Genomic DNA, 26,537 nt, shown 5'->3' with positions numbered 1-26,537 from the left:
ATTTTGTGTTAGATAACGACAGTAGTTGATCTCTGAGTAGCGGATGTTTATGTCACTCTACTCAGAGAGAACGTGTGGACTAAGGAACAAGACGTACTTCTTTTCATACTTTTATGGATCATAGAGTTGGAGGAAATACCTTAAACTGCAACAAAAACTTAACCAGATTTTGTTTGCTTTAAAGGAAGAGGTCTTTCCAAAGAGAATTAACAGCTGACTGAACCAGCCCTGCTAATTTGTTAATTTACTAGCTATATTTTAGGGTCCTGTATGATATTTAAATCTATGTGTTTACTTCTTGACATTTATTTCAGATCAGACCCCAACACCAACAAGATTCTTGAAAAACTGTGAAGAAGTGGGTTTGTTTAATGAGTTGGCAAGTCCATTTGAGAATGAATTCAAGAAAGCCTCAGAAGACGACATTAAAAAAGTATGTTGTTAACCATGAAATTAAAACAGTGCTTCTGACAGAACAGTAATCATAGTTTTCACTCCCTGCTTTCTTATTTTAGATATACTGATTGGCTATTTTTAAACTCCTAACGTTTTTTTTAATGTTTGTGTTTTAGATGCCTCTAGATTTATCTCCTCTTGCAACACCCATCGTAAGAAGCAAAATTGAGGAGCCCTCTGTGGTAGAAACAGCTCACCAGGATAGTCCTTTACCTCACCCAGAGTCTACTACCAGTGATGAGAAGGTTAGAAATTTGTATCTATGGTAGAAACACAAACTAAGTGGAAAAAAATCAGCATTCTAAGTAAAGTCTAGTATTTGATCTACGTAAAATGTTAACGTAATAAAGTATACATAAATCAGTGTCAGGTTGTAATAGTCTTACTATATGTGAAAGCCTGTGAATACTCAGAAATTTCAGGGAAAGAAGACTCTTCCTTTATAGATAATTCGTTTTTTATTAACACACAGAAAAATTATTGGGGAGAATAGAATAGCCATGGCAGAGGAGCTAGAAGTAAGGCAGAAAAAGTAACTATTTACCTAGGAATAAGTGCTTTGACTTAGGTGTTTTGTGTTTTTTTCATTTCCTTGTTATAAAAGTACATTCTCATTATAAAAAGTTTAAGAATATAGAAAAATACAAGAAAGAAAAATAAAAACTACCTTTTAGCCCATAATTGAGTGATAAGAATTACTAGTATTTTGAAACATTTTTCCTAGATATATGCATGCATTTATACATAAAAATATACATATATAAGTGAATAGTTATAGGATACAAAGAGGAATCTTAGTTTTTTTTTTTTTTTTTTTGGCCGCTTTGGGTCTCCCTTGCTGCGTGCGGGCTTTCTCTAGTTGTGGTGAGCGGGGGCTACTCTTCATTGCGGTGCACAGGCTTCTCATTGCACAGGCTCTAGGCGCGCATGCTTCAGTAGTTACGGTGCGTGGGCTTCAGTAGTTGTGGCTCTCAGACTCTAGAGCGTAGGCTCAGTAGTTGTGGTGCACGGGCTTAGTTGCTCCGCAGCATGAGGGATCTTCCCGGATCAGGGATTGAACCTGTGTCTCCTGCATTGGCAGGTGGATTCTTAACCACTGTGCCACCAGGGAAGTCCCAGTTTACTTTTTTATATCATGCTTTAGACATTCAGCATTAATATACATTTTCCCATGTCATTAGAAAATTTTCCAAAGTCATAATTTTTAATGGTTGCACTTTATTTTATCATTACCTTAATGTATTTACTTATCTTGTTCTTGTTGGACATAAAGGTTGTTTCCACATTATCACAGTTATAAGAAATGCTGTTAAATTTTTGATATAAATATCTTTTTTCCTAGAGAGTATTTCAGTCCCTTCACACTCAGCAGTTTTCTCCTGTTGATTGCTGCTTTAGCCTCTTTTAGGGGTATTTCTTCTTCCTGCATTCCTCAGTCATTAGTTCCCCCTGGGCACGGCATAGTCATTCCAAGTTGTAAAATATAAGTTCTGGGCCCCCTTCTCTTTTCTTTCTCAGTTTTTTTCTTAAGTGCTCTCATCCAGACTCGTAACTTTAAAAACCGTCTGCGTGGTTTTCAAATTTATATCAACCCAGATATTTCCCAGATTTCCATATTCATATCCAACTCCATCTTGACATTTCCTTTTCTGTGTCTAACGGACATCTTAAACATAGTATATCTAAATTAGAGCCCTATGATTTTTTCCCACAGTTTTCCCTGTCTCGGTAAAACAGGGAAAACTTCTTTCCATCCATCTAGTTGCTCAGGCCAAGAATAAAGAATACTTAGTTCCCTCTTTTCCTTCACACTGAAACCAGTAACAAATCTTACTAGACCTACTTCCTGAATATATCCTTAATTTATCTCTTTTATCTTCAGTGTCACCACTTTAGTCCAATCCATCATCATCTTTTACTTGGATTGTTAACAATTACCTTCTAATAATTGTTAACAATTATTATTTGTTAATATACAAATTATATTAATAATGTTAATATAATTTTTAACAATTACCTGGACTTTCTACTTCCATCTCCAACCTATTTTCCATAGGCTGTTTTATTTTTAATACATTATGTCACTTCCCTGCTTAAAATCCTTCAATGGTTTGCCATTGCATTTAAGGTAACACACTCCTTCCATAAGCCCTCATTGATCTGGACTTACCTACCCATCCAGCCTCACCTCATGCCATTCTCTGGTGTGTTCATCAGGTATTCTAAGCTTTTTCCTACCTCAAAGACATTGCTCTTGGTATTGCTTCTTTTTCCCTAGAATGCTCTCCTCCTTATCTTTTCAGTACCTGTTCAAATGCTGTTTTGCAAAGAAGCTCACCTTACCTCACTATGCTATCAAAGGAGCCAACTCCAACCTTCCCTCAGTTAATCTTTCATGATTTCTTATGTTTTGCTGTTAGTCTGTAACACATTACAGTCTGAAATTTTCTTGTTTGTTTTACTTGTTTATTGTCTCTCTTCCCACTAGTCCTTGAGGGCATGTTGTAAATTCTCAAACTTGTCAAATAAATGAAGTCCCAGTAGTGCTAGTTTATTTTTCTTCCTGTGTAGCTTAATAAGATTTTGGTAATAAATGGCAGTATAAAGGCCAATTCAAAGAACATAGTAGACCCAATTTTTACAGTAACTAGTTACAGAGTCCTGGATAATCTCTATTTTCTAATCTGTAAAATTGGGGAAAAGACCATCTATAAGGGTCTGTGTTTTCCTTTACTTTGGAAAGATGTTACTCCAATAGTTATTTATTTTTACATTCAAGGTATCAATATTACTCAGCCTTTTGATACTGAGAAATTATTGATAATGTAGAGATAGTTACCTGAAATTAGCAAATATTTGTATTACTTTAAAAAATTTTTAACATTTTTGGGCCCTTACTATAATACCAGTTTGTAAGTATTCTATTATTGAATTTGTATCAACTATAAAACAGTCTCCTGGACCTATTTCTTCTTTATATAGTATAATGATGGAGTAGGACTAGGCAATCCCTTCTGGATTTTAAGTTCTATGCTTCCATGAAAATGGAATTGTATTTCTATTTTTTAACTTAAATTCTCATGGAGTTATATAGCCAAGTTGCCCAGCCTAACTTATTTCTAGATTGATGGTAAAACAAATTGTACTGAAAAAACCACTCAAGATGTTTTTAAATTAAAATATGAACATTGCATCTGAAACTTTACAGTGGCTTCTACAATTTTCTTTTAATTAACTTTAAATATTAATATACTTTGGGGATATATTAAGTATTATGTTTGTGGTTGTTTTTAAAAATGTGTTATATTCTGTTGACTTGCATTTTTAAATTACATTCTTTCTCTATCTCATTATTAAATAGGAAGTACCATTGACACAAACTGCACAGCCCACATCAGCTATCGTTCGTCCAGCATCATTACAGGTTCCCAATGTGCTGCTTACAAGTTCTGACTCAAGTGTAATTATTCAGCAGGCAGTACCTTCACCAACCTCAAGTACTGTAATCACACAGGCACCGTCCTCCAACAGGCCAATCGTGTAAGTGATTTGGGCCAATCATTGAATTATATGAATTGTTAAGTTTTTCTTGTTATGATTTGTCCTAAGATATTTAATTTTTCTAATTGTGGCCTTAGCTTGTGTGTGTGTGTGTGTGTGTGTGTTCATAGTATTTTGCACGCTTTGATTTTTGGAAAAAATGCTTGAGTAGTCTTTTTTTAATAAATATAAATAGTATCTAATAAATTAGAAAATAAATATCTAAAACTTAATTTGAAAAACAAATCAACATAGAATGTGATTTTAAGATGGTCTCTTATTTTCATGCTATTTCACACATAATCTTAAAACACATAAGATTATTTTTATCACCACGTAACATTTCTTTTAGTTCTTACAGGTAGTTGATAAGAATTTTTCTCAACTAACATGTTGGAGATTGTCCTAAGTAAATTCATAACTTTTTCCATTTTTTTCCTCTTTTTTTCTACACTGCTTACATACATTGTGCATTTAAGATGCAGTTAAAAACAATTACATTTTATGATATGCTTTGCAGTGATTGGAAGATTTTTGTTTTGTTTTTAATTACTTGAGTGGTATATATATACCATGTATAATTTTTTGTGGGTATTTTATTCATGTTATGAGAAAGATGGTATCAAGTTTCCATCTGTCACATAGGCATTTTCTTGGGCTGGAGCTGCAGTTCTTTTTTCTTTTTTTTCCAGTTTTATTGAGATATACAGTGGACCCTTGAACAATACCAGTTTGAACTGCGTGAGTCCAGTTACACACAGATTTTTTCAACAAATACATACTACCACACTACACAATCCACAGTTGGTTGAATCTGCAGATACAGAGGCCGACCATAAGCTACACTGGGATTCTCGACTGTGCATAGTGTCAGTGCATCTAACCCTCTTGTTGTTCAAGGGTTAACTGCAATTGACCTACAGCACTGTATACATTTAAGGTGTATAGCATAATGATTTGACTTACATACATCATGAAATGATCACCACAATAAGTTTAGTGAACATCCATCATCTTGTACAGATACAAAATAAAAGAAAAAAATATTTTTTCCTTGTGATGAGAACTCTTAGGATTTACTCTGGTAATAGCTTTCATATGTAACATACAACAGTGTTAACTATATTAATCATGTTGTACATTACATCCCTAGTACTTATTTATCTTATAACTGTAAGTTTGTACCTTTTGACCACCTTTGTTACTGTACAAAGATATAACATTATTAATGACTGTATTCCTCACACTGTGAATTTCATCCCTGTGACTCCTTTATTTTGTAACTGGAAGTTTGCACCTCTTAATTTCTCTCATCCCTCCAACACCCTTCCCTCTGGAAACCACCTGTCTATTTTCCGTTTCTGTTTTGTTACGTTTGTTCGTCTGTTTTGTTTTTTAGATTCCACATATAAGTGAAATCATACAGTGTTTATCTTTCTCTGGAAAATTTATTTTTAAATGATATAATAATAGGAGTAAAAATACTCTTGTATTTTTAGAGATTATTGATAGGGATTTCTTTTCTCTAATTGCCCTTCTTTTGTTTTCCTTAGTCCTGTACCAGGCCCATTTCCTCTTCTGTTACATCTTCCTAATGGACAAACCATGCCTGTTGCTATTCCTGCATCAATTACAAGTTCGAATGTGCATGTTCCAGCTGCAGTCCCAGTAAGTTTGAAATTTAGACTATTTAAATTTTTTCTTTATAGTAAAACCGATCTTTGTAATCAGAAAATACAGCCCAAGGGGGGCTGCTTGATTAGTTTATGAAACTGAATTCAACAAAATACTTAGTGGTGAGCAGTATTTACTCACTGACATTTATTGTGATAGCGTTTACCTTTCAAGGCAGACATAATTGGATAGAAAACATTTTTCCATCCTCAAAATCTTGTTTTCCTTTTATTTTTAGTATTAAGAACTTTATTCCTTATTCAACCCATTTCAATTTGCTAGATTTGTAGAATTCAAATATTAACATAGATTTCTATTCTTTAAGAAGACGTTTATACTGGAACACTTATCAGGTAACTCCATGTTATTTTGATTATTATAGAAATTGTTTATAAAAGCACTCTCTGTGAAATATTATGGTCAGGTTGGGTTTACAAAATTCCTTTGCTGTCCCAAGCGTGTGAAAATCTAAATGGTCTAGTAGAATGGGCAATAGATAGTCCCCACTTTCCTAATGAGAAGATCCATAAGAAAAGTTTTTTGAGGGCATGTTAAATATATAAATTTTGAAAGACATAGACAGTAGTTAAATATCTACTTATAATATTTAATGACATAGTGAATATTTAGAAGCACATTCTTTGGAATAATATAAGTTAGAAATAATCCTTTTTTCCTGTTCTCACATTTCATAAAATAAGTTTATTCAGACTCTTCAAATGTGTCTTCAACATTCAAGTTTTCATCGTTAGAACCACTTTTTAAGAAATCTCACACAATTTTCCAAAACACATTGTTTTCATCCTCACCCAAGTAGTTTCAGTATAACACTTTTTGAATCTATTATTGTAATCCTGGGAGTCTTACACCAAGTCCTAATATTCATTCATGTAATAAAAAGACAGTTTCTTCTTTTACCTTGTAGATAGTTGTTTCTGATCAGTACAATATAATCACTTACTGTATAGCTTTTAAAAATTAGTTTTAATAGCCTCCTCACAGTAACATCTAACACTTTGGTGAGATTATATCCTCAGAAATAATACTAAAATTAATGTTAAATATTTACTTTTGTTATTAACTAGTTCTTCCAAGTGACCTTTCTAAGTATCCAAAATTAGCACTGATTGAAATAATTTCAAGATAATATGTTGTCTTCAAACAGAACTTTGTTGTTCAGAAAGAGATTTTATAAGGACTCAAATATAAGGTGACTACCTCCTCTTTTCTGAGGATATTTTCGAGGGGGAAACATCCTTGTCCTGTATCTGGGATTGTATGGTTATCCTGTTAAATGTAACTGTGATGAGAGAAACTGAAATGAAAAAGAGATACACTTTAGGTACATAATAATTAATCATTCAGTGTTGATATTAGGTTTTTTAAAAAAGGCAAAAACCAGAAAAATCTGTTACATATTATTATTATTAGAGGAATTATTAGAGGTCATCAAGTTCTTCTTTGTCATGCTTTATATTAATATATCAAAGAACTTTCATTGTATATTTTAGAAATTTTATATGTATATATTTTAGAAAAGCAAAGTTCATTGTTGAAATTACTTTTTATGCCTAGTTATACAAGTTTTAACATTCTTTCCTTTCATATTCAAAATGGAAATGTGACAGATCTGTGAGAAATTTTGCATCAATCACTTTAAATATTATTTTCTATAAGAAGGAATCATTTAAAAAAAGGAATTATGAAAATTGAAGATTAGGAAAGTGAGTGTCTCAGAAAAATTGACAACTTTTGAAAGATAAATCAGGATTAAGATCAATAAGGGTTCAGATAGAGATACAGTTTTCTAATTCTGAAGTCTCAAATAATTATATCAATTATATTTATATTAATAATATAAATATTAATATACATTTTCTATTAATGTATAATATAGTCATGTAAATATTAATACATTATATATTGATTATAATATGTAAATTATTATAGCAGCCATTGTGCAAATAAAAGTACAAATCTCATTTTGAATATATTCTCTAGCAATTATTTTTCAATATCTTCTGCATAGCTTGTTCGACCAGTCACCATGGTGCCTAGTGTTCCGGGAATTCCAGGTCCTTCCTCTCCTCAGCCAGTACAGTCAGAAGCAAAAATGGTAAGCAAGATTTTATTTGTTCTATACATTTCTTGAGCCTGTTTTGAATTAGTTTTTTCCATTAAAGCCCACTTCAAATGCACAATTTAGATAAAATTTTATAAAATCTTGGACTGTATTACATTACAGAAGAACCAGAAAATTTGGAAAAGGAACGCTTTCATTAGCTTAGTGACAAGCTACTGATACTTTAAAGCAAATGAATGGATTGGAAGTAAAGTTCTAGTTCTTGTCATTGGTTTGTCTGATTTTTGGTGTGGCTTTTTAGATAAATTCTCCTCCTGCTGGAGGCTAGAGATATTGCAGCTGAAACTAGAAGTAATCATCTGAAGGCAGTGCTGATATAATGAGTGGTTGTAAACAGTCATACAAATGAGTAGAACAGAATTAACTAGAATTCTGAAATAGTATATGAGTTAGTACACATAATATAAAGGAAAACCATATTTTTGAGTTATGTTTCAGACACTAAGAAATTGGTGGTAAGGAATGAACTATAGAGTAGGAATCAAGAGACGTATTTTCATTTTAATCCTGATTCTGCTCTTCAGTACCCCTAATCAAGCCACTTTAACTTTTCTGAGACTCATTTTCCTCATCTGTGAAATAAAGGGGTTAAACTTTGATTTCTGGGGTCTCTCTTAGCCCCAAATCCTACTAACTTGCTAATTTTCTTGGTAGAAGATCTGAAGCTGCTGCTGTGGGATGGGGAGTGCGGGGGGTTGGTTTAGTGTAATTCTCCCTTCTATAGTCTAACACACTTTAAAGCTAATTCTTCTTAACTACAACTAATGAATCGATAGATAGTTTTTAGACACCTATTATTTGTTTCAGTTCTATGCTAGGCACTATACTAATAATATAAATCTGTACACATGAAAGCCATTATGTATCAATATTATCACAAGGCTTTAAATTTTTTACTGCTATTCTCCATTAGTGCAAATAATCAATCTGAAATTGGCATGGGATAACTTTTTTTTTAACAGCCAGAACTTATATACCATCTGAATGAATAATAGTTGGTTGAAGAGTATTAAAATTAGCTGGTTATTGATTGTGGTGAGGGAACTTGAAAACCCAAGAGGGGAATTTTTCACATAACAGCATGTTTAGGTCAAAGGCATGGAAATAACTAAGATGAATCTTTTCCACTTGATAGCAGAAGAGCTTCACTGGGAATGTGTTTTACACTTCCTACTTTAAACATAACTGTTCTAATGAAAAATTCAATTAGTGAAACTGAGTAGAGTAGAAATAGAAGTTAAAGAGATCCTGTTGTTGTACACTGTATCTAAAAATATTTTTACATATTCAGTGGACTTTTTTTTCCCACAAATTAATTCCAATGGAACAAATCAGATTTAAAGAAATACTTTTGGCTATAAAAGATTAGGCCATATTTGTAGAAACTAGTAAACTTCCCTGAATAACTTTTTCTTTTAATCACTAAGAAATTTAATAAGAATAAAAGTGTTTTGTATGCTTGTATATTAAAAAATACCAAAGCTACATTTCACAAATTTATATATGAGAAACAGTTATTGGTTGAAAGCCCCAAAATAGCATGGGGAAGTCACAGATTGCCCCACTTAAATTTAACAGTGCAATTAAATTTCTTATTAGAATATTGTTAACATATAAAATAGCCATATTTAGGTGATTGCCTATTTTAATTGGGATAGTAAATAAGATTGTCCTGTTTTTAATTAAATAAAAAGACTCAAATTAGTCCATTTCCTTTTTTTTTTTTAAGCTTTTTGTTATGGAACAATTCAAACACATACAAAATAAATAGGTTTCTATAATGAACCCCCATGTACCCATCATCCAGCTTCAATTATTAGCGATATAACTGCCATTCTTGTTGTATCTGTACCTCAGACCACTCCCTACCCTCACTCAATTATTTTTTAATAAGGCTTTCTTAATGTAAAATTTACATAGATTGAAATGGACTGATTTTATCTGTACAGTTTAAGTGCATTCATGTAACTCACACCCGTTATGGTATAGAACATTAACATCTACCCATCATGTTTCTTTATTTCCCTTCCCAATCAGTCCACCGCCCCCAACTGTTCTTATATTTGTCACCAGCAATGTAAATGGAATCAATATATACTCTTGTGTTCAGCTAAGCATATGTCTATGAGATTTATCCATGTTGTTGCATGTATCGAACTTTGTTTCTTTTTATTGCTGAGTAGTTTTCCATTGTATGAGTATACCACAATTTCTTTATCCATTCTCCTGTTGGTGGACACTTGAATGGTTTTTAGTATTTAGCTGTTGTGAATAAAGCTCGTATGCACATTCTTGTATAACTCTCTTTGTGGATGTATATTTTCATTTAGTTTATCTACTTAAGAGTGGAATTGCTGAGTCAGAGAGTAGGTATACATATAACTTTATAATAAATTGCCAGACCTTTTGCCAAAGGTTTACATTCCTACCAGCAGTGTATGGGAATTCCAGTTGTTCCCACATTTTTGCGGACATTTGGTTTTGTCTATTGTTTTCATTGTAGACATTCTAGGAGATTGTGGCAGCATCTCTTGGTTTCAGTTTACATTTCCAATTAGCCAGACATTATTTGTGATATTTTTTGCTCATTCTTTAAATTTGGTTACTTGTCTTTTACTATTGTGTTATAGGAATTCTTTATATATATTCTAGATACAAATTTATATATAGATATGTATATATACATATCTCACGAATATTTTCTCAGTCTGTAGCTTGCCTTTATTTTTCTTAATGGTATACTGTATTATCATTGATTGCTACTTTTATCTTTAATATTTTCTTTCGTCTACTTAATTGGGTTTAATTTGCTTATCTTTTTTTAGCTTCTTAAAGTAGAAGCTTAGATTATTGATTTAAATCTTTTTACCTTTCTCATATAGGCATTTTAAGCTATAAATTTGTCTCTGTGCACAAATTTTGATATGCTGTATTTTTATTATTTATTTTCTAATTTCCCTTGTGATTTCTTCCTTGAACTGTGGGTTATTTAAAAGTATAGTGTATAATTTCCAAATATTTCAGGGCTTTTTATTTGTTTCTTATTGATTTCTATATTAATTAAATTACATTGTGGTTTGGTAATGTTCCACCTTTAGTATATTTGATTGTCCAGTGAATCAGTTTGATTGAAGAATTTTCAGTGCTTGACTATCATTATCATCATTATCAAGTATACTTATATATTGGTTTAAGTACAAAACAAATCTACCAACCTTTGGAAATAACCCGGAAATAGTTTGGGTTTTGTAGTTTAATTCATGTTCATTTATTTTGCGTCAGCCTCATTTAACAGTTATTTCTAATGATTGTTATTTATTTAACAAACATTTCTTGGGTACTAAGAAATTCAGCAGATGTGATCTTAAGTTTTGAGATTTTTCTTGCAAATGTTTCCAATGATCATCAAGAGAGTAAAAAAAAAAAAAGTCTTATCTTTTTAATATGCCATTATTGATTTTTTTTTCCAACAGGTATGGCAGCTAGGATTATATTGTATCAATGAGGTGTTTGGCTCTTGTTTTCAGTTTTTTGATACCCCTTTTTTTTTTTTTTTTTTTTTAATTTTATGTATTTATTTATTTATTTTTGGCTGTGCTGGGTCTTCGTTTCTGTGTGAGGGCTTTCTCCAGTTGCGGCAAGTGGGGACCACTCTTCATCACGGTGCGCGGGCATCTCACTATCGCGGCCTCTCTTGTTGCAGAGCACAGGCTCCAGACGCGCAGGCTCAGTAATTGTGGCTCACGGGCCTAGTTGCTCCGCGGCATGTGGGATCCTCCCAGACCAGGACTCGAACCTGTGTCCCCTGCATTAGCAGGCAGACTCTCAACCACTGCGCCACCAGGGAAGCCCTTTTGATACCCTTGATGGTGACTTTTGTGCACAAAAACCATTATTGAGATTCTGCTTTTTAAAAATAAAGTTACAAATTCAAAAACTTATTTCTTCCCTAAGTTCTCAAAGCCAATTTATAAATCCAGTTGTATAGCGATCACTTTTAAAGGGCTTAAAATAAAATTAAACATGCTAAACTTCATTTTAAACTTAATATATCCTGTTTTCTCTATAGGTACCTCATTGTCTAACATACTTTCCCAAGTACTTCAATAACTCTTAAATATAGATATAATGAGGGTTGGTTTTCTTAAATATTCCTGTATTATTAAGAGGCTTAGTAAGATTATCTTAGTTCTTCCAACTAAAATCACAGGACTAAATCAATCTCAAACATTTAAAACTGAAATCCAAGGGCAGTCTCTTACTCTATGTGGTAAGTTATTTTAGATACATTTGTAACATAAAATACAAAATAGTTACAGATTGTTTCTAAATTTAGATTAAAATGTCAGTGTCATTGATTACTTACTTTATTAAGCATCAAAGGGCTAAAAAAAAAAGATTTACTAAATAAAGAAATAATTGTATAATTCTAACTGGAGAAAGTTGAGACTAGGTTCATATCCCATTGCACAGAGGTTTCTTAATGATCAGATAAACGATCATGGGACTTAATTCTTTCTCTATCAGTGATAGAATTCCAGTTCCATGCTCTCCAAATGAGTGGTCCCCAGCTCACATCCCCTAGATTCACGTTACACATTAAATAATTTTTCTGACTGTTTACCAGTCTGTAGCACCCCAGCAAAACTTATAATTTCTTCTTTCACTGCTTCAATTGGATTTTGCTTTGTTGTTTTCAACTCTTTGATAATATTTAAATATCCTCCCTGCTTGATTCTGCATGTCTGTTAAGGATTTGTTTGACCTTTGTGGTCACAATCTGTTAATGACATGCTAAATAGTGCAGCAATGGTGATTGTGCTAAAATGTGGTTAAAAAATAATGTTTGCGAAATGGCAGCATTGGAACACATAAGAATGAGGAGCACACTACAGCTGAAGAGAAACTTATTTGTATCCTAAGGTGCCAAGGATGCTTTTGTGGTGCCCTGATTTTCAGATGCCCAGTGCTTACAGGAAGATTTATATGCATTGTGTTTGTGTCTACTATAAATATTTGAATAAGATCCTTCTTTTTTGCTAAAGAAATTTCTTCAGGACAAGTTGTGTTATGTTTTGTTTCTTAAAAACTTTAAGTGTTTGGAAAAGTAAGCACATAGTTTTAAAAAATATTTGTGGGGGTCCACAAATACAAGATTACCTAGTATATTTTAATACTCTAGGAAAATTCCTTTTATCTACTATTTTCACAAAATTTCACTGGATCTCACCAGATTTAGGTTTAGGGGTTTTGTTGGTCATTAAGCACATTAAACCACAGATATTTGCTATCTGTGTTACTCTTAAAATAAAACAAATTTCCTATGTAATATTTGTAATCAAAAAGTAACTTCTGAATAAGAAAATGTTAACCATCCAGGAGTTTTGTTTAAGAAGATTTAGTAAAGTATTTAAGTAGTATTCCCCAGAATCATTCCTTTAAGACTTGTGTAACAAACTGAGAGATATCTTTGCACACAGCGGGTAGCCGGTAGGTTTTCTGCAGGGGGTTTCTACTGAGAGCTGACAGAGGGCATCTTGGCAAATGTTCAGAAACCTACATTATCTTAGTTGGGCCCTGCATGGAACCTCATGTTCAGCAGAATTCTTCTGACCTGCCTCTGCACGCCAAGCTAATCAGCAAACACCTAATGAGCCCGCTCCAAAGAAACAGACTCTCTCCCAACGTACTTCATTTTCGTATGTTCTCTGGGGGTGGGGAGACAAGATTTCATGAGGACTGATGATGCTGCAAAGACTACAATAATGATAATTAACTTGCTGAATTTAGAAGATTATGCTGTTAATTAGTTGCAAAATAAAGATAAGTAATAGAGCAGCAGATGGTAGGATAACACCCCGGAGAAGGAAGGTTATTACTCTGATGAGCTTTTGTGGCACATATGAAATATGGATCTGACTTTTTCATAAATTGTTTCTAGAGAACATTGTGTTTTTTCTTTGAACTATGATAGAGTAGTTTCTTCCTACCAAGTTCTGACAGATGTGATAAAATTTGTTTTCAGGAGTACAACATATAACATAGAAGTTGAATAACAGATTCTTTTTAGCAGATAACCTCTTAAGATGAATGTCAGATTGGTCAGCACAACAGACTATTTATTCTTTTTTTTTTTTTTTTTTTTTTAATTTTATTTATTTATTTATTTATTTTTGGCTGTGTTGGGTCTTTGTTTCTGTGCGAGGGCTCTCTCTAGTTGCGGCAAGTGGGGGCCACTCTTCATCGCGGTGCGCGGGCCTCTCACTATCGCGGCCTCTCTTGTTGCGGAGCACAGGCTCCAGACGCGCAGGCTCAGTAGTTGTGGCTCACGGGCCTAGTTGCTCCGTGGCATGTGGGATCTTCCCAGACCAGGGCTCGAACCCGTGTCCCCTGCATTGGCAGGCAGATTCTCAACCACTGGGCCACCAGGGAAGCCCAGACTATTTATTCTTTAATTGACACAATCTCTAAGAAAAAAGTTTTCAACATAGTAGTTGAATTTTACAACACTAAAATTTAACTCAACATTAAAGCACTAAGTCTGCTTAGAAATATAGTAATAAAGATTTTAGTTTTCTTTCAGTGTATACCTTTAGTTTAAAATTAAAATTATGCCTAGCTTTTATTGTACATGTTAGAGAATATAGACTTGTTAAATCTTATTTACTTTCTCTGAGTATTCAATCTTTATTTACTTAACTAGATTTCTCTATTGATAGAAATTTTGATCTTAGTAATGGACTGACCAATGTCTGATACTCTTCTTAATGATTACTAAAATATACTTAGAATACTTAATATTAGACAAAAGCTCTAGTTTGGAAAAACTTTTGTTTAAAATATGTTTGTTCAGTGAAGTAAGAGTCAACAGACAGAATTTCTGGTCCTAGCTCTGTTTCTCTTATAACTTGCTCTGTGATTCTGGGAAGTAACTTCACTCTTTGGGCCTTAGTTTCTTTATCTGTAAGATGGTAATTGGACTAATTGATTAGCTCCAAATTTCTACTGTAAAATAAATATTATATTTATATGTTTTCATTAATTTGGGGGGGACCAAATAGTTGCCCTTCTTTAAAATATCTCTAACATATATGTGGGTGGATTCTAGATATCCTTATATTAGTTGTAAAATGTATATGAATCACTTTAATGACAACTTTCTTCACTTAACCCAGTGTAATTTTTTTTAGTGTACGTGTGTTTTGTTGCTGTTTAAAAAAAAAAAATCTGCAGTTCAAAGCAGTGTTAATTAACCCTTGAAAATCTTTTTCTTACATTTTGTACTCAGTGGCACACTTTTCCAAGTTAGACCCATCGTAATCAATGTAACAGCATGGAGTAAACATTAGAGCTTCCTCCCTGGATGAGTACTGTATACCCTAGGGCAGTCAAGAGAGGATAATGAATGCTGCTTTTAAGTGCTCTATAAGGTAGTAACTTGCCCTACTAAAGATTATTCAAGAGAGTGATGTTTATGTACTTCAGACTCCCCTATGTGCAGTTACTGTATTTCATTAATTCTAAGAGTTAAGCTTTTCACTATAAAACTTTAAATGCTCTTCTGTGTTTTCTACCTAAGGACTTAAAAATGTTTTACCAACACATAATTTACCAAGCTTCACATCTCAACCAATACGTATATTTATGTACATTTTATATCCAGAAATGAAAGCCCTAACCTAACGCTGTAGACTGGTTTTTAAAAGATGTAAGTATGCACACTCAGATCCTCCCCCTTCTGTTTATGTGACCCACACTTTCAGACTCCAGTCTTTTTACTTTCAGTTCTTTGACCATTTACCCTAAGTATTCCTACCTGATTATAGCCAACTACTGCTTTGGTCACCTACCTAATTAATTTTAATCCATCCACTTCCACATTAGCCCATCACTTATGAGTGTCCCAGTTTCCTGGATCTTAGCTGCTAATGTGGTCATTTCTGCTTGTTTAAAAAAGAAGGAAGAAAAAAAGGAACCAGGAATCTGACTTGGATTCTGAAAGATGCAGTGCAGTGTATCACATGGTCTTGAGAATACATTTTCCGTAATAAAATATGTCTGAAGCTAAACCAGTCCTTAAGATGAACCCCTAAGTACTTTTTTCCCTCTAAGTATATTTTGAAAATACAAAAGTATAGGAACTTTCCTGATTATTTGGTGTCCTCACCCTGACACCTGTGCTAAAAAAATAGAGGCCTCAATAGCTGTTTTTGAAAAAAGTAAGGCAGGGACTTCCCTGGTGGTCCAGTGGTAAAGAATCCGCCTTACAATGCAGGGGACGTGGGTTCGATCCCTGGTCAGGGAACTAAGATCCCACATCATGCCTCAGGGCAACTAAGCCCGCGCGCCACAACTACTGAGCTCGCGTGCCTCAATTAGAGCCCGCGTGCCGCAAACTACAGAGCCCATGCACTCTGGAACCCACACACCACTACAGAGCCCACGCACCCTGGAGCCTGTGTGCCACAACTAGAGAAGAGAAAACCCGCATGCCACAACTAGAGAGAAGCCCGCACACGACAACAAAAGATCCTGTGTGCCGCAACAAAGACCCAGTGCAGCCAAAAATAAATAAAATAAATAATTTTTTAAAAAAGAAAAAAGTAAGGAAGTTGATATTTAAGAAATCCTTTGGGGGCTTCCCTGATGGCGCAGTGGTTGAGAGTCTGCCTGCCAATGCAGGAGACACGGGTTTGAGCCCTGGTCTGGGAAGATCCCACATGCCGCGGAGCACCTGGGCCTGTGAGCCACAATTGCTGAGCCTGCGCGTCTGGAGCCTGTGCTCCGCAACAAGAGAGGCCGCGATAGTGAGAGGCCCGTGCACCGCGATGAAGAGTGGCCCCCACTTGCCGCAACTAGAGAAAGCCCTCGCACAGAAACGAAGACTCAACACAGCCAAAAATAAATAAAAATAATTTTAAAAAAAGAAATCCTTTTATGAGTCAGGTAATTTTGCATATTATATTTAATCTTTACCTCAGCCCTGCAAGGAAATTATCATTGTTCCCAATTTTACAGACAAGGAAACAGACTCAGAGGTTGAAACGATTTGTTCAGAGTCACACGGATTGTTTGAGGCAGAGTTAAATTCTAAACAGTAAAGTGTCTTCTCAGCTGTATACATTATGTATGCTAATATGTATACGGTATACATTACATATACTAACCTGTGAAGATACTAGGACTTTACATATTGTGGTGCTATTTGCAATTCATAAAGAAGTATTCAGTCAGAAAAGATGGAAAAAACATACCTGATCCTAGAGTGACATGACTTTAGCAGTTGCAGTATCAGACTTGGCATTCCTAATCCTTTGTGGTTGTCTTTCATGCCGCGTGGCTTGCGAGATCTTAGTTCCCCAACCAGGGATTGAACCCGGGCCCATGGCAGTGAAAGCGTGGAGTCCTAGCCACTGGACTGCCAGGGAATTCCCTTGTGGTTGTCTTCTGAATCATCAAGCCATCCAGCCTCAGATTATGTTCCTTAATTTTTTCCTTTTTCTTTTTTCTTTCTTGATTTTTCCTTTTTTCTTTCTTTTTTTTTGGTAGGATAACATATGTAACATGATGCCATGGAAAAACTGTGCACTTTGAAATTAAGGAGATCCACGTTCAAATCTAGGATTTTAACTAGCTTAATGGCTGTGTGACCTTGGGCAAATGATCTCTAGTGTCCTAATCTGTAAAATCAGAATACTGTTTATTAGAAACTCATTGAAAAACTACTGATAATGCAACAACAGGGATGGATCTCAAGTGCATTATGCTAAAGGAAAGAAGCCAGATTCAAAAGGCTATACACTGTATGATTCATTTATATGACATTCTGGAAAAGGCAAAACTTTGGGGATCAGAAAACAGACTAGTGGTTTCCAGGGGCTGTGGGTGGGAGGAGAGTGTGACAGGAAAGAAGCATGAGGAGAGTTTGGGAGGGTAATAGAACTGTTCTGTATCCTGATTGTAGGGGGTGGTTGCACGACTGTATGTGCTTGTTGAAACTCACAGAACTGTACACTAAAAAGAGGTCATTTTACTGTATGTAACTTATACCTCAACAGAACATTTTTTACACTACTGACTTTGTTTTTAAAATCATACCCAGAATCTACAATGATTAGCAGTAGAAAATGTCCATTAACACTTGTCTAGTTAGAATTACTGCTTCAGTGGAAATTTTGATCTTTTCATATATGCTTCAGTTTTTTTTTTAATTATTATTTTTTGGCTGTGTTGGGTCTTAATTGCTGCGCGCTGCTTTCTCTATTTGCGGCAAGCGGGGGCTTTGCCTGTTGCGGAGCACAGGCTCTAGGCATGCGGGCTTCAGTGGTTGCAGCACGTGGGCTCAGTAGTTGCGGTGCGAGGGCTCTAGGGCACACGGGCTTCGATGGTTGTGGCTTGTGGGCTCAGTAGTTGTGGCTTGCGGGTTCTAGAGCACAGGCTCAGTAGTTGTGGTGCACAGGCTTAGTTGCTCTGCGGCATGTGGGATCTTCCCGGACCAGGGATTGAACCCGTGTCCCCTGCATTGGCAGGGGGATTCTTAACCACTGTGCCACCAGGGAAGTCCTGTGCTTCAGTTTTTAAGGGATCTGGATCAATTATAGATGGTAAGAAGATATGTACAGGTGAAAATAAAGAAATTACAAATTTTCTAAATTGTTCTTAGTTGGAATAAATGAAAACAATTGTATTAGAATCATTTGGGAGACTTTTTCTAAAGCTCTTCTCTATTATCTACTCCTTTATGCTATTTCCAGGGAAAGAAAAGAGGAAAGGTTGCCAAGAATCTGTTTTTAGCATGTGATGCCAAGGCAGTTAATTGACTTCTAGGAAGTGTGGGAAGCACTGGGTAGACTGCAGCATAGTTCTTGTATCAGTATTTGTAACCTCCCTCCCCACCACATGTGCACCTGAGTGTGGATCTTAGGAAAATGTAATGACATATCTCTTCACCAGATTTTGTTATAAAACTATATTTTGAGCTCAAGGGCTACTTCTGAGTTATTAAGAACAATATCATCAATAATAGTCCCAGGTCTCTCAGATCCCTGAGATCCCTTTCATTGCTAAGATACTATAATATGACTATTTTGTGCTAATTATTTCATATTTATAGATCATAACAATAAAACCACCCCAAAGATCCCATGTGCCATTTTCAAAGAAACCAATTTCTGTCCATTAGCAAATATATTTGTAGCAAATCAATGTACCAGTTGCTAAAAGGGATGCAAAGAAATAAAAGGCAATCTCTGCTCTTAAAGAGCTTACTGTCTGGTTGGGGAGATAAGACACTCATATATTTTTGCTGATAGAATAATAAGCTTTACTCAAATGGTGTTTTCGTTTTGTTTTGTTTTGTTTTGTTTTGTTTTAAAGAAGTAGCCATAAATGTCTAGAGCTTCATTATAACGCTAGATCTGCCATACTCTGACAGTGAGTTGGGTACAGTTCACTGGCAAAATGGAACATAGTAGAAGGGATAGACTTGGAGCTAGGTCTGCTTACTGGTGACAGGGAAGACCTAAGGGAGGCAAACCCAGCTGTGGGTTCTAGGAGGAGGTTCAGTCTGACAGTCAGTACAGGGGCCTAAAAAATGCAACAGCAGGTCATTGTCCAAGTAAGCAGTGACATCAAACCTGCAAGCAGAGATCAAACGGACTCAAATCTGAAAAAGAAGATATTTAGGTCTAAGAATCTAGGCAGAGCCTGAAAAGACTGGGATATGGGATATAGGAATGGGATAGGAGAAAATAGGTGAAACATACATTATTAACTTGTTTTGCTTGAACAAATCTAGTTATTTTCAGTCAACAGTGTTTTTAGTTTTCACTCTTTTCTCAAAACTGATTAGGAATAGCAAAGTACAGAACCCTCTAGTAGTACTACACAAAAAAGACTCAGGCAAACTTTCCAAAGGTCCTGTTTGTCTTACTGATATTTAGGAATGCAGTGGAATATGATAAATCAAAACTAATATTAAAGCCGAATGTATTTATGTATTCCTTAACAAGTAATTTCTTTTGGTTAACCAAACAGTATGCTGGGAGTTGGATTTGGGTGGAAAGCAGGAAACTTTTTTTTAAATTGGTGTTTGCATTTCAGAGATTAAAAGCTGCTTTGACCCAGCAACATCCTCCAGTTACCAATGGCGATACTGTCAAAGGTCATGGTAGCGGACTGGTTAGGACTCAATCAGAGGAATCTCGACCACAGTCATTACAACAGCCAGCCACATCCACTACAGAAACTCCGGTATGTGTGTTGTTTTTATCATTCAGTGCTCAATTATCCTTAAAAAAAAAAAAAAAAAAAAAAAAAAAAACACAGTGTAACTTAAATGACTATATGCTTTGAAAAAAAATTTCTGGTAAAATTTTTATTCCAAAAGTGTATAAAAAGCCTTAGGAAAAGGTAGTTCAATGTAAAAATATTGATACAAAAAATAAATAAGTAAAAATAATCAATCAGTTGTTACTGCTCATGGCGCCCTGTAAATGTTTCTGTGCGTGTCTGTATGTTGGTTTGACATGGCATAATGTCCATCAATACTTTTTAAAGAAAACTTTTTTTCTGTTGATTGTATTCAACAAGTAATGTATATAGGTATTATATTACTAATATAAGTCAAACGATTCTTGAATTAACATTTGTGAAATACACCAAAGGAGCAGATAGGCTTAATGGCAGCTATTTATACCAGAGGCCCTTTTCACTTACCTTTAATTTGTTACTGCCCATTAAATGATTGATATTTCTATATATCTGCAGTATATTTCTACAGTAAGCATTACTATATTTCTGTTAAATGTTTGAGCTCTATTTAGACCTTTTATCGTCTCTACTTAAAGAATATTCACATTTAAAAGTAACACTTTCCAATTAAACACAGTTACACAGCAAGTTTTAGACTGCCTACTAAGCATGGGTATTTAGATTACTGTATTTTATCTTTGTGAAACTTAAGATAAAGTGGAATGTAGTTGTGGTTGTCGTCCACTAAGCGACTTTACTTAGGGGCCAAGAGAGAGAGGAAAAGTGAGTATGTTCTCATGTCATAATTCAGGGGTTAGCAAACTAGCTCATGAGCCGAATGCAGCTTATGGCTATTTCTTTGTACAGCCTGTAAGCTTAGTATGGCTTTTACATCTTTAAAAGTTTATTTAAAAGAAAATAAATGAATATAATTTATTTTCTTATACTAACTGTAGTTTTCCTGGATCTAGTTTTCATTTATAGCTTTATTATTGTATTGGAATGAAGCTCCATGAAGGCAGGACTTTTATCTGTTTGTTCACTGCTGCATCACTAGCATAGTTCCTGTATTTTTTTCAATGAAGTGGAATGAATGAATCACTGGAAGGAGGGAGAGAAGGAGGAATATATGCTTCTACGTAGCCTCAAATCCTTGTTAGGGGTAATGATATACAAATATAACTCTGTAATAGTTTCTGCTTACAATACTTGTGATTAGCCTTTGCTGTAGTAACCAAGCTGTCAATTAAAAACAAAAAACAAAAACTGTTCTCTCCTATTCAGTAAAATTTTAAAACCTGCTATTATCAGTAAGTTAAGAGGATAAAGAAAAGAAAATATTTCAAAGTTACCATTCTTGCAGCCAGCCATAGAAAGATTTTTCTAAAAGATTAAATTGCAATTATGTAGGTAAAAGAATCTGATTTAATACTTGATCTTAATTACAATTAAAATACAGTATAAACGAAATAACCCTCACAATATTTAATGCTAGTTACTTGGAAAAGGAATGATAACTTTGATTTTTTGGAGTTTGTAGAGTAAGAACTAATTCAGGTTATTTCCCTGCAGAACTTATCTTAAGTTTTTAAGATTTTTGCTTATTGTATAGATTAAGAGAAGATAGAAGTTTTTGTTCACATCATTTTAAAATACCATTAAGTAGAGGTAAAAGACTGGTTTTTCAGGCTGCTTCTTTGGATCATGTGTCTGTGGCCACAAAGTGCTGTTTCTTTTGCACTATTTCTAAGGGTTCATATACTGTCTCCTGTATTCAAGTGTTGTGTGGCACAATTTTGGGATTTGTGAGAGGCTGGACTGTATCACTAGTGACTGAAGATTTCTGTCTCTGGCTGATCCGGCAGGGCAGGGGGACCAATTAAAATGAAAATCTAGACTCTGTGGGATTCTACCCACCAGGAAAATGAGCATTAATAATTATAGGAACCTGACCCTTAGAAAAAGACTGACCCCAAATTTCAAAAACTTGAAGAAGAGCTGAATACACTAAAATATGTATGTACTTTCAACTCCTTAATTTTAGAGAAACCAATTTTTAAAGAAAATTTACAGATTTAATGCTATTTTTTTATTTCAAAAATAGCATAGAAAACATGGTTTCTTATAATGAATTTAAATAGGAAGTTATTTTTTATTTTAGTACCTTAATAATTATCAAAGGATTGAATAATACCACAATGTTTGCTTAAAAGTACACTTGGAAAAATACAAGATGGAAAACTACAAGATCTGTACATGATCATTTATATTGCATTTTTAATTTCTTTGTATTATTTCTATAAAAATGAAAATACTATACAAACTTTAAAGAATACATTCACTGTGATAGTTAGTGAGAATCTTGTTTTAGCAATGGTCATTTATTTCAAGGAATTTATTAAACCACAGGGTGACTTTCACATTGCTCCACAATATTGATGTATACAGTGAGACTTAGAAAATAAAATTAGTGGCTCTCACCTTTGCCACCCTTTACGGCCTGTGTTAATTTAATCACTAGGTACAAATATAAAAAACTTTCATTTGTGTCTATTATAGGCTTCTCCAGCTCACACAACTCCACAGACCCAAAATACAACTGGTCGTCGAAGAAGAGCAGCTAATGAAGATCCTGATGAAAAAAGGAGGAAGTTTCTGGAAAGAAATAGAGCAGCAGCTTCAAGATGTAGACAAAAAAGAAAAGTCTGGGTTCAATCTTTAGAAAAGAAAGCAGAAGACTTGAGTTCATTAAATGGTCAACTGCAGGTAAGGTGCATATATGTAAATTATTTTATTTATTTATTTATTTATTTATTTTTAATAATTATGAACACACATTTTCCCTATTTTTTCCTAGTTAGCCATCCAGACATTTTAGGACACAATATTGGGTGTGTATGGAATCTGTAGTAAAGCGCAGTTTTATAAACCTATTTGAATACCGAGATGAAGTAATATAAAACTTTCAACACTGATACAGTGAAGAAATTTTTAAATATAAGTGTTTACTTGTATAGTACAAAAGTACCTAAACTATCTGGCTTAAACTTTATAAAGTTGTGATATAGAGTTCAAACAAAGAATCTCAAAATGTAAGTTATTACTGGTATTTTACTTTTCTTATTTGTTGGTTTATATCACAACTATAAAGTTGCTGCAATTTGTAGTTTCTGTTTTTAGTTCTTTTGTTCTTTGAATTATAAATTTTGTTTTGTTTTGTTTGTTTTATTTAAAGTGAATATAGTGCTCGTGAAAGGTGCCAGATTGACAGCTTTGGAAACTGAAGGACTCTAATTATCCACAGAACAGGTACAATATGGCCAGTGGCAGTAAAAATCATTTCATACTGCCCTGCCAGTGTGCCTCAGATACATTTCTTAGGAACCTTACGGGGTATAAAGGTTTAAGGCTCCTTCCTGTTCAGTCTTTGGTAAGATTTGCAATGATGGTATTGGGCAGCACTAAGTCTGTTTCCTTCCTTCTGTTTTTTCTTCCTTGTTTATTGTTGTTGTTAATGTTGTGAATATTCTCAAGTAAAATCTTCTAAAATACCAATTGATGAGCATCAACTAGAAAACTGATGTTAATGAATTGTAGTTGTTATTGGTCAACCTTCTGAGCTATCCATTCCTAGTTAAAAATGAATCTTCTGTGTAATCAGAATTGATGATGAGACCTGCTCTCTTCTTATATCTTTAAAGATGTCACCAATATAAGTGTCTTGTTAAATGCTTAGGAAGAAGCTTTTTCACACCAGGCGAAGCATTTAATCTAATGTAAATTTTATAGCAAAATTTTTTCATACGTGAGGCTGACATCTTTTAAACTCTATGTTGGGGGCTTCCCTGGTGGCTCAGTGGTTAAGAATCCGCCTGCCAGTGCAGGGGACATGGGTTCAAGCCCTGGTCTGGGAAGATCCCACATGCCGCGGAGCAGCTAAGCCCATGCGCCATGACTACCGAGCCTGCGCTCTAGAGCCCGCGTGCCACAACTACTGAAGCCTGAGCGCCTAGAGCCCGTGCTCTGCAACAAGAGAAGCCACCGCAATGAGAAGCCCGTGCACCGCAACAAAGAGTAGCCCCCACTCGACGCAACTAAAGTAGCCCACGTGCAGCAACGAAGACCTAATGCAGCCAAAAATAAATTTAAAAAAAAACTCTGTTGTGCTTTGAATATTGACATGTTAGCTTTAGGACAAATATAATTATCTCACCAAATTTACTTTTAACCATTTCATTTTAACCATTTAGAACAAAATTAAACATGATTTACCATATCACAGAGACTTCAACTATGTACTTGTATACTAGGATATGTTAAGAAATAATATATTATCTGACAAATGAATTCTTATTCAAGAACTATTTTCGTAATGTTTAAGAAAAAAACTTGAATTTTTTTCTTCTTAAAGTGAAACAGATTATAGATACCTATTTATTTATATACTATAAATGTCTATTATTTACCAGATTTCTCTGTTAGAATATTAACTATCATCATTTAAATTTTTAAATGTCCATATTACATTAACAAAGTGATTTAGGAGTACCTATTTTTTTCTTTTCTGTTCTTAACAAAATCATTCTTCTGAATGACTCGGCTATTTTAACAGTTATGTGATTTAAAGATAGCATTCTTTGTTAGCCTCAGTTGTCTTACCCATAGAATAGAGATAATAATACTTGCTGGTCCGACTGCTGTGGGTTGTTACATACATCAGTCGAATTAGAATGTTTGCAGATATTTTTAAATATATTAATTTTAATAAGATAAATTTATCAATATTTTTCTTTGTAATTTGGCTTATTGTGCCCTTTTAAGAAGTAAAAATGTTTGAAAACTATAAAGCATTATATAAGTATATGGTATTATTTTCATGGTATTGGACTTTATTTAGGTTGGGCCAGTTTTCTGTTTTGACCCAAGGCATAGCAGTGTTAACAGCTTTTAATGAGACATTGCTATTTCTTTAATTATACTGCAGCACTGGTCACCATTATGAATAGCAGCAGTGCTTTATTATTTCAGAAAACCTTGGAAAATTCAGCGTTCAAAATAAATGTAAAATTTACTTCGTTGATCTCTTGCTTTTTCTACCATCCAAACTGATTAAAATATCATTATTGTAAATTGTGTTACATTTTTATATTTCCTAATTTGGGTAGAAATTTCTTGATTGAAGGAATAAAGGCAAGATTTATCACCTAGGTAAAAGTTAGTTAACACTTTAGTTTTGAAGCAAGTGTGAAACTTTTACTTTTTTTTTTTTTTTTTTTTAAAGACTATTTATTTATTTATTTGGCTGTGTCGGGTCTTAGCTGTGGCATGTGGGATCTTCGTTGCGGTATGCGGGATCTTTCCTTGCGGCACACAAGGGCTTATCTAGTCGTGGCATGTGGGCTCCAGAGCGTGCAGGCTCAGTAGTTGCAGCACACGGGCTCTCTAGTTGTGGCACGCAGGCTCTAGAGCTTAGTTGCTCCGTGGCATGTGGGATTTTAGTTACCTGAACAGGGATTGAACTTGCGTCCCCTGCAGCCACCAGGGAAGTCCCAAAACTTTTAAATGGAAGTCAAATTCAAGAAATCACTAAGTTAAACTCTACAGTTGAACATAACTTTAGTTAATACCTCAAATTACAAACAGAACCAGTAAAGTCAGTATATTTTTTAAATTGAGGTATAGTTGATGTATAATATACACTTATATAAGTTTTGGTGTATACATCGTGATTCACAATTGTTAAAGGTTATACTCCATTTACACTTATATAAAATATTGGCTATATTCCTTGTGCTGTACAATATATCCTTGTAGCTTATTTATTTTATATATAGTAGTTTTTACCTCTCAATCCCCTGCCCCTATCTCGCCCCTCCCCTCTTCTCTCTCCCCACTGGTAAGTTCTGTTTTTCTCAATATCTGTTTCTTTTTTGTTATATTTACTAGTTTTGTTTTTTAGATTCCAGATAGAGGTGATATCGTACAGTATTTGTCTTTCTATAATTTATGTCACTAAGCATAAAAATCAGTATTTTTAATCATTAATAATTGAGTGATGGTGGCATCATGGTTAGATAAGAAAGTGTTCTAATTTTAGAGATGCATACCAAAATATGAAGATAGGTGAAATGATGTGTTATCAGGGATTTTTTAAAAAATACTTTTGCAAAAAAGAAAGAGAATAAGGTCCTTCTGCATGTGTTAACCTGGAAAAATGTCTGTAATATATTATTATGGGCAAAAAGAAAGTTGCTGGAAACAGCCCAGTGTCCATCAATAGATAAATTGTGGCATATACATCCAGTGGAATATTTTTCAGCCATAAAAAGGAGTGAAAGTACATGCTACAATGTGGATGAACCTCAAAACATTATGCTTAAGTGAAAGAAGCCACACACAGTCACGAATTATATGACTCCATTTATATGAAATATCTAGAACCAATGAATCCATAGAGACAAAATGCAAACGT

At 34.2% G+C, this 26,537-nt stretch overlaps 1 protein-coding gene and 1 long non-coding RNA gene across 8 annotated transcripts in view; one reads left to right on the top strand and one right to left on the bottom strand.

Annotated features, from left to right (window-relative positions):
* The window catches only part of LOC309662596, a 95,562-nt gene that overhangs the window by 14,862 nt on the left and 54,163 nt on the right, over positions 1 to 26,537 (bottom strand). For 3 of the 4 annotated variants that reach the window (XR_014264790.1, XR_014264791.1, XR_014264793.1), the window contains exon 5: positions 6,889 to 6,985. The exons of the other annotated variant lie outside the window; for it this stretch is intronic. This is a non-coding gene — a long non-coding RNA (uncharacterized lncRNA). The remainder of the gene's footprint in view (positions 1 to 6,888; positions 6,986 to 26,537) is intronic. 4 annotated transcript variants of the gene reach the window in all.
* Positions 1 to 26,537, top strand: part of ATF2 (activating transcription factor 2) — a 78,236-nt gene that overhangs the window by 39,035 nt on the left and 12,664 nt on the right. For all 4 annotated transcript variants that reach the window (XM_082465423.1, XM_082465424.1, XM_082465426.1 and 1 more), the window contains 7 exons: positions 315 to 433; positions 573 to 701; positions 3,818 to 3,996; positions 5,550 to 5,664; positions 7,700 to 7,786; positions 19,916 to 20,065; positions 22,625 to 22,831. In XM_082465423.1, coding sequence (XP_082321549.1) covers positions 315 to 433; positions 573 to 701; positions 3,818 to 3,996; positions 5,550 to 5,664; positions 7,700 to 7,786; positions 19,916 to 20,065; positions 22,625 to 22,831 — 986 coding nt within the window. The remainder of the gene's footprint in view (positions 1 to 314; positions 434 to 572; positions 702 to 3,817; positions 3,997 to 5,549; positions 5,665 to 7,699; positions 7,787 to 19,915; positions 20,066 to 22,624; positions 22,832 to 26,537) is intronic.

This window comes from Balaenoptera physalus, assembly GCF_965194825.1.
Source record: "Balaenoptera physalus genome assembly, chromosome: 6".
Lineage (NCBI taxonomy): Eukaryota > Metazoa > Chordata > Mammalia > Artiodactyla > Balaenopteridae > Balaenoptera > Balaenoptera physalus.
Note: the sequence above shows the minus strand (reverse complement) of the source record. Positions and strands in the feature narration are given on the sequence as shown.